Here is an 8831-nt window from a genome sequence, read left to right on the forward strand (position 1 = left end):
TTACTCTAAGGAAGATTTTGTCTTTGACACTGAGGTGTGTTTCCTGTATGCAGGAAAATGTAGGGTCCTGTTTACATAACTAGTCTGTTAGTCTATGTCTTTTTATTGGGGAATTGATTTCATTGATGTTAAGAGATATTAAGACTCCTATAATTTTTAATTTTAATTTTATATGTGGGTGGTTATCTTCTTTGAGTTTGATGAAAGAAGCTTAATATCCGGCTTTTTCCAGGGTATAGTTTCCCTCCTTGTAATGGTGTTTTCCCCCTATTATCCTTTGTAGGGCTGGATTTGTGGAAAGATACTGTGTAAATTTGGTTTTGTCATGGATTATCTTGGTTTCTCCATCTATATTAATTGGGAGTTTCTCTGGGTATAGTAATCTCGGCTGGCATTTGTGTTCTCTTAGAGTCTGCATGAGCTCCGCCCAGGATCTTCTAGCTTTCATGGTCTCTGGTGAGAAATCTGATATAATTCTGATAGGTCTTCCTTTATATGTTACTTGCCTTTTTTCTCTTAATGCCCTAAGTATTCTTTGTTTAGTACATTTGGGGTTTTGATTATTATGTGATGGGAGATATTTCTGTTCTGGTCCAGTCTGTTTGGAGTTATGTAGGCTTCTTGTATATTCCTGGGCATCTCTCTCTTTAGGTTAGGGAAGTTTTCTTCCATAATTTTGTTGAAGATATTTGCTGGCCCTTTAAGTTGTAAATCTTCACTCTCATCAATGCTATAATCCTTAGATTTGGCTTTCTCTTTGTGTCCTGGAATTCCTGGATGTTTTGGGTTACAAGCATTTTGCATTTTGCATTTTCATTAACTGTTGAGTCCATGGTTTCTATGGTATCTTCAGCATCTGTGATTCTTTCTTCTATCTCTTGTATTCTGTTGTTGATATCTGTGTCTATGGTCCCTGATTTCTTCCCAAGGTTTTTTATCTCCAAAGTTGTCTCCCTTTGTGCTTTCTTAGTTGTTTCTACTTCTGTTTTTAGATCCTGGAAGTTTTTGCTCAGTTCGGTCATTTGTTTGTTTGTGTTTTCCTCTAATTCTTTAAGAGATTTTTGTGTTTCCTCTTTCATGACTTCTGCCTGTTGATCAAAGTTCTCCTGTATTTCTTTAAGTGATTTTTGCGTTTCCTCCTTATTGGCTTTTGTATCCTCCTGAATTTCTTTCAATGATTTTTGTGTTTCCCTTGTAAGGGCTTCTAATTTTTGATCTATTTTCTCCTGAATTTCTTTAAGCATGTCCTTCATGTGTTCCTGTACCAGCATCATGACCAGTGATTTTAAATCCAAATCTTGTTTTTCTCGTGTGTTGGCGTATCCAGGACTTGCTATTGTTGGAGAATTGGGTTCAGATGCTGACATAATGCCTTGTTTTCTGTTAGTAACACTCCTACATTTGCCTTTAGTCATCTAGTTCTCCCAGGTGTTATATGGTCACTGGCTGGTGCTTCAACCTACTATGGATCTTTAAGGTTATTTCTGCAACACTGAATGACTGGGTTTCCTCTGGCACAGATTACTGATATGCTGCCTTCCTCTTTTGTGCTTTTGGAGCCCTGCTCAGTCTTGCCTCAAGCAATGTTATACTTAGGTTGTTAAGGTCAACCAGGTGTTCTCTGTCTGCTCTATTATGGAGCGAAGATGGTGTGGTGGGGGTCACTCCCTCTGTTGATTCTCACCTAGGACACAGGTCCCGGGACAGACTGGCTTGCAGATGAACCGCCTATGTGCTCAGTTTCTGAGTGCAGGCAGACCCCTGGAGATTTGCACCCCCAGAGATCTAAAGCTCAGGGTGATACAGTACCTAGTGACCCTTTTTTGTCCTGGCAGGCAGTGAATATGGCAGCAGGGCTTCTCTCCTTCTGCAGCTCTCTGGGCAGGACACAGGCCCCACTCCAGGTGGGCTGGCAGAAAAACCGCCTATGTGCTCAGTTCCTGTGTGCAGGCAGACCCCTGGTGGTTTGCACCACCAGAGATCTAAAGCTCAGGGTGATACAGTACCTAGTGACCCTTTTCTGTCCTTGCAGGCAGCAAATATGGCCACGGGGCTTCTCTCTTTCTGCAGCTCTCTGGGCTACTGGAGATATTCTTAGTACTGGTTACAAGTACTCTTCCCTCTCTATGAATTGTTTGTCTTTGGTGCACCAATTTTTCCACATGTCAATTTGTGTCTATCTATGTCTCATTGTTTGAGTGATTGTTGTTCTATGTTTCATGTGGAAAAGAAAAATTGGTAAAAACATTATCTTCTGGTGGTCCATTTCTTGTTCAAGTTACAGTTTTCAGAGCACAGGCTGATTTAAGCTGCCCCACATTCAGCTAGGAGTCAAGCACAGCTGGAGAAAAAGCTGCTTTTAAAAGGGCCAGCAGCTTCCCATTTTCTTGGGCAAGTAGAATGATGCTAAGAAAGAAAATGTGTTATATATGCAACATGAAACTGTAAACTATTTATTTTACACAGAAAAAAATGTTACTATGCAGAAGATCAAAAATAATTACTGGAAAAGATGGGAAAATGGGAAGTGATAGTAAAGTCTAGGGAGATATGTGTTCAAAGTCACTGACAGTTATACTTTTAAAAGTTATTATGCAACAAATTATCAAGTACAATGCATAAATTGCTAGAGAAGAACAGTAAAAATCTTCACCATTCATAAAATTTTAGCATTTACTAAACATAAAATCACATTTGTATACTTATTAGTGGGATGTAAGTTTTTCAGATTTTATTTGTTTTTCATTAACCCCTGTCTTTCCTCTGACAGTTCCACATCACATAACTTCTCCCCAACTCCTGTCTCAATGTGAATGTCCCCACCAATCACCCCACCAGATCTCTAAACACCATGGAGCCTCCAGTCTCTTTAGGGTTCAGTGAATCATCTCTGAATTGTGGGAAGCCATCCTGAGCTATTCGGACTTATGCTTACTCATGGCCTTAAGGTGGTGGCTGCTAAAATATAAGAACAATTAACTAGAGCCTTCTCCTTGAGCTATCGGTGTGAGAGGATTCTGAGAATGCCACAGGATGTTCCTGCCCTAACCACGGAATGTACCTGCCAGTGTTGACTCCGGGTGTCCTCTCCAGATGACCAGATGGCCTCCTCGCTTGCTTCCTGCTTCGACCCCTAGGGGTGTCTCTGCCCTTCCCTCCTTTGTCTGGTGTGAAGGTCAATTCCTTCTCTGTAAGCCTTAAAACCTGTTTGTCTCCCCGACATTAAAATGAAGCCTTGACAAAACCCAGACTGACTCTGATTTTGTTAGTGTGCTTGGCTTCCCTTTTCTCCCCCCCCCCCCCATTTTTGACCCTCAGGTAGTGCCCCTTCGGGACCCAAGAATAACTGGACCTGCTGGACGGGTCACTGAATGATCACAGACCCAGCAGTCCTCTTCTGTAGTTGTGTTGTTGGCTTCATATCAGCTGGTGTATGCAGCCAGTTTGGTGGTTCAATGTTTGAGAGATCTTGGGAGTCCAGATTAATTGAGACTGCTTGTCCTACAGAATTGCCCTTCTCAGCTTCTTTCAGCCTTCCATAATTGAACAACAGGGGTCCACTGCTTCTGTCGATTGGTTGGATACAAGTATCTGTATCTGTCTCTTTTACCTGCTTGTTGGGTCTTCTGGGGTTCAGTCATGCCAGGCCCCCTTTTGTGTTCACTCCATAGCCTCAGTAATACTGTCAGGCCTTGGAACTTTCAGTTGAGATGGATTCTACTTTGGGCTTGTTGCTGAGTCTTCTTTTCCACAGGTTCCTTTCCGTCTTCATCCTTGTAATACTTTCAGACAGGAACAATTATGGTTCAGTGTTGTGACTGTGGTATGAACCCTTCTCCCTCATTTAATGCCCTGTGTTCCTTTTGGAGGTGGCCTCTATAAGATCCCTGTCCCTACTGTCAGGAATTTCATCTAAGAGTCCTTCTCTTAGATGAAAAGTCCCCTTCGAGTCCTGAGAGTCTTTCACCTCCCAGGTCTCTGGTGCATTCTGGAGGTCCCTCCCAACCTCCTATCTCCCAAAGTTGCCCGTTTCAATTCTTTCTTCTGGCCCTCAGGGCTTTGGTCCATTTGCATCACCCAATACCAAATCAAGTTCGTGTCTCCCCTCCAGTCCCCTGCTCTGTTCACTTTCCTACCTGGTCCCTCCCTCCACACTTATGATTGCTTTGTTCCCCCTCCCAAATTGGACTGAGGTGTCCTCACTTGGCCACTTCATCTTGTTAAATATTTTGAGGTCTATGAATTATATCTTTGGTACTCTCTACTCTGTACTCTTCCTTCTTTCCTTCCTTCCCTCCCTCCCTCCTTCCTTCCTTCCTTCCTTCCTTCCTTCCTTCCTTCCTTCCTTCCTTCCTTCCTTTCTTCCTTCCTGTCTTGTTTTCTTGCTTTTTTGCTTTCTTGCTTTTTTGCTTTCTTGCTTTTTTGTTTTCTTGTTTTCTTGCTTTCTTGCTGTCTTGTTTTCTTGCTTTCTTACTTTCTTGCTTTCTTGCTTTTTGGCTAACATTCACTTATTAGTGTCTCTATACCATGCATGTCATTTTGGGTCTGAGTTACCTCACTCAGGATAATATTTTCTAGTTCCTTCCATTTGCCAACAAAACTCAGGATGGCTGAGTAGTATTCCATTGTGAAAATGAACCTCATTCTTAATATCCATTCTTCTGTTTTGGGACATCTGGGATGTTTCCAGCTTCTGGCTATCAAAAATAAGGCTGTTTTGACATAGTGGAACGCATGCTCCTGTGCCTTGTTAGGGTATCTTTTGGGTATATTGTCAAGAGTGGTATAGCTGTGTCTTTAGGTAGGTAGATACATTTTCAATTTTCTGTGAAACCTCCAGATTGATTTCCAGAGTGGTTGTATGAGTTTGCAATATCAGCAGCAATGTAGGAGTGTTCCTCTTTCTACACATCCTCTCCAACATGTGTTGTCACCTGTGGTTTTGACCTTAGCCATTCTGATTGTTATAAGGTAGAATGCCAGGGTTGTTTTGATTTGCACTTCTCTGATCACTAAGGACTTCTAATATTTCTTTAGCTGCTTGTAAGCCATTAGAAATTCCTCAGTTGTAAAATCTTGATTTATATCTATACCCCATTTTTATTGGAATTTATTTATTTATTTATTTATTTATTTATTTATTTTCTTGATTAGATTCTTGAGTTCTTTATATCTTTTGGATATAAGGTCCCAATTGGATGTGGGGTTTTTTATATTTTTATAAAATGTTACAGACTGTGGGTCTGTCATAAGATAATAAGGATTATTTGGTCCAGGAAGATACAGGTCCAACTGAAAATGACAAACTGATGTGACCACAGAGGTAGTTTGAAATCTGAGTGTATTTTCTGGATATCTTCCAAAGTCCAGTCAAGTTAACATCTCAAATTAAACATCACATACATCTGTAAAAGGCAAGCTAGCCTTTCTCGGGCAATACAGGGTGTTTACCCAAATTCCAGGGCCCATGCAGCTAAACTGCTTCTTCATCTTGGTCTCGATGTTGTGTTGGCCCAGGAGCTGAAGAAGGATGGTTCCTGTGTCTAGCCTCCTGGTGAAAATGGTGGCATTGTAGAACTTGGGAAGCTGCCTGGCTCCTGCTGTCTTTTAAGAATATTTCTGCCTAGTCTGTTGGTTGTTTTCTTCTCTGTGCCATGCCTGGGGCCATCGTAGGCCCCAGGCAATCAGCTCTAGTGATTAGCTCTGGTAGCAGCCTCTAGCCTCCAGCCTAGTAAGGCTAACTGGCTGCAGCTTTTTGGGTCAGTCTGGTAAATTAACTGGCCATTAGCCCTTAGGCCCTGCCTGAAAATGAACTAACTAACTAACTCATTCCTCCTCTGAGTGTCTCTCTGTAAGTAGAGAGTATCTACTGCCGTTCTGCCTCTGAATCTTTCAGACTCAATTGCGTCTTCTTGATTATTAAGTATAAACTGTATCCTGAATCACACCTGGATAAGCTAAGAAAGATTGTTTTCAAGGACTTCCTGTGTGATGCCTGCAACATAAAAGGCCAGTTCCTCATAAACTTCCCTTGCTATTCAGCTGGGCCTGAGATAACCCATCTACAAGCAAAATCAAGAGTTAAAGGCAGAACTGGATTAACTTGTGGGGGAAGGTAGTAGCTATGGGACTAGGTATCAACTCAAATGTAAATTCTCTCTACCTTGCCCAATATCCATTAGTATTGAGAGGTTCTTTAGATGTAAATCTCTTTATTCTCGCCTATTGTTTGGAATCTACCTGCCCTGAAAGGCAGTGACTAGAAAACCAAAAAAAAAAAAAAAAAAAAAAAAAAAAAAAAAAAAGAACTTGTGACTGGAATTTATGGAATGTCTTTTCAACCATAATATCATGAATGTTTGGAACAAAGCAAAGCAGAATTTTTTGCTATAAGATGTATACTTATATATCTATAGTTGCTTGGTTATACCATGTCTCAACTATAAGGAAAGAGGAGAGTTTAGGAAATTGCCAAGTGAGATTTTTAGCTTCTAAATATACAGAGAGGTCCGTTATTCCAAGGAGACATTTTTTCTTTGTCTCTGTCTGTAAAATATCATGTTTACAGACTTCACTGGGCCATTGTGGCAATAAAATAAAGCAATGACTGAATATATATAGCAAAAAATATAAATTTGTCCTTTTTCTGCCTCATTTAATATTTTGAAGTAATACATGTCAATGCAGAGGAGGATGAGTTATATACATACATAGTAGAAATTGGCAGGATTGCATTAAAGACAATTTCAGAAATTTGTACAAATTCTGCCTTAATGCCAAACTAAAATTTTGTGATTTAAATTTTTCCTCACACATGGCAAGTTCATACATGTATAAATATAATTATATAAATCCATCATTACCACTTTACCTTCACCCTTCTCAGTAAATCCTTCATTACATGTTCTCCATGCAATTTTATATCTCTTTTGACATAGCCAATTGAGTACAATTAATGTTTCCCATATGTGCTCGAGTTTGGGACAAACGCTAGCATTGGGAAATGCTATCAGTGACCTTATAATAAAATTGCACTGAGTCTCCCTTCCCAACAAGGTTTGTACTACAAAGAGCTTCTCTATGAAATTCAAATGAGAAATGCAAATATCAATTTTAAAATTATATATTTTTCAGAAAAGTCTAGAATGTATTAATTTCATACTTATATGTTGATAAATTATGTTAAGAAAATTTTGATAATCTTTCCTTCTGTAATTAAATATTTTTTCTCCCTTTTTTTTAAACATTTGTTTACAGCATGTAAGTACACTGTAGCTGTCTTCAGACACTTTTTCTTCTCTCTCTGGTCTTGCTTGGTCCACTTTTGCTCAATCTGGCCCAAAGATTTATTTATTTATTATATATAAGTACACTGCAGCTATCTTCAGACATGCCAGAAGATGCTATCAGATCACATTATAGATGGCTGACAGCCACCATTTTTTTGCTGGAATTTGAACTCAGGACCTTTGGAAGAGCAGTCAGTGCTCTTAAATAGTGAGCTATCTTTCCAGCCCAATCATGATATTTTCATTTATACCTATAGCAAAAGCATTGCAATTCCAAAAAATTAAAGTGTAGTGATTGTGGTTACATTATTTGGTGTTTTATCATGTTTAAATATGTACAGTACTAATTTATAATTTTGCATATTCAATAACCAGGCTGTAGTGAAGCTACAACATGTAACTTAGACAAAAATTGCAGTTTACACCTTGATTTGCTACATGTATACATTAATTGGTGATCATTTTATGATCAGGAATTCTTACAGCTGATACATTTTTCATACCAGCACAATCAGTTATGAGACCTACAGTTTTAAACACTGTACATTAAAGGATCAGGAAGTTAGTTATATTACATTATTTGTCTGACAATTTTCAGAAGGGCTTTCTTCATGTCCTTGTTCCTCAAACTGTAGATAAAGGGGTTCATCATGGGAACCACCACGGTATACATTACCGAGGCACCCACACTTTCCCTGGAAGAACTAGAAACTGTTGAACTCAGATAGACTCCTAGACCTGTTCCATAAAATAAGCAAACAACTGACAGGTGCGATCCACAGGTAGAGAGGACTTTATATTTCCCTAACAGTGATGGGACTTTAAAAATTGAAGCAGTTATTTTATAATAAGAATAAAATATTCCTGAGACAGGGAGGAAACCAATAATGATGCTTAAAAGAAACCTAGCTATATTACTAATAAAAGTGTCAGAACAGGCAAGTTTTAGAAGCTCTGGAACATCACAGAAGAAATGAGGGATTTCTATACTAGTGCAAAATGTTAGTTGTGAGACCATCAAGCAATGTACTTGTGAACTCACAGCACTAATGAAAAATGAAACTATGACCAAACTTCTACACAGACGAGGGTTCAGAATGACTTGGTAGTGCAGAGGGTGGCAAATTGCCACCCATCGGTCATAGGCCATCACAGCCAGTAGTAGGTTGTCCATATTACCGAAAAGAAAGAAGAATGACACCTGAGTTAAGCAGGCTCCGTATGATATGGATTTGTTTTGAGTCTGCATGTTTATTAGCATTTTGGGGACTGTGGTGCTGCTGAAGCCCATGTCGGCCAATGAAAGGTTGTAGAGGAAGAAGTACATAGGGCTGTGGAGGTGGGAGTCAGAGCTGATGGCCAACATGATGAGCACATTTCCAAGCACAGTGAGCAGGTATATGAGCAGGAACAGCACAAATAAGATGGGCTGCAGTACAGGGTCTTCTGAGAGTCCACGGAGAAGGAAGTTCAAGTTACTTGTTAAATTATATGACTCCATACAGTTTGGAATTCTTTTGAAAAGAAAAAAAGGTTGTAATA

The 8831-nt window shown here is 39.6% G+C and overlaps 1 protein-coding gene across 1 annotated transcript; it reads right to left on the reverse strand.

Moving 5' to 3' along the window:
• Positions 1 to 7860: 7860 nt before the first annotated feature.
• Positions 7861 to 8790, reverse strand: LOC127689401 (olfactory receptor 18-like). The gene has a single exon (XM_052189042.1). The coding sequence runs from the start codon at positions 8788 to 8790 to the stop codon at positions 7861 to 7863; it is 930 nt and encodes a 309-aa protein (XP_052045002.1).
• Between the last annotated feature and the right edge of the window lie 41 nt (positions 8791 to 8831).

This window comes from Apodemus sylvaticus, chromosome 7 (assembly GCF_947179515.1).
Source record: "Apodemus sylvaticus chromosome 7, mApoSyl1.1, whole genome shotgun sequence".
NCBI classification, from domain to species: domain Eukaryota; kingdom Metazoa; phylum Chordata; class Mammalia; order Rodentia; family Muridae; genus Apodemus; species Apodemus sylvaticus.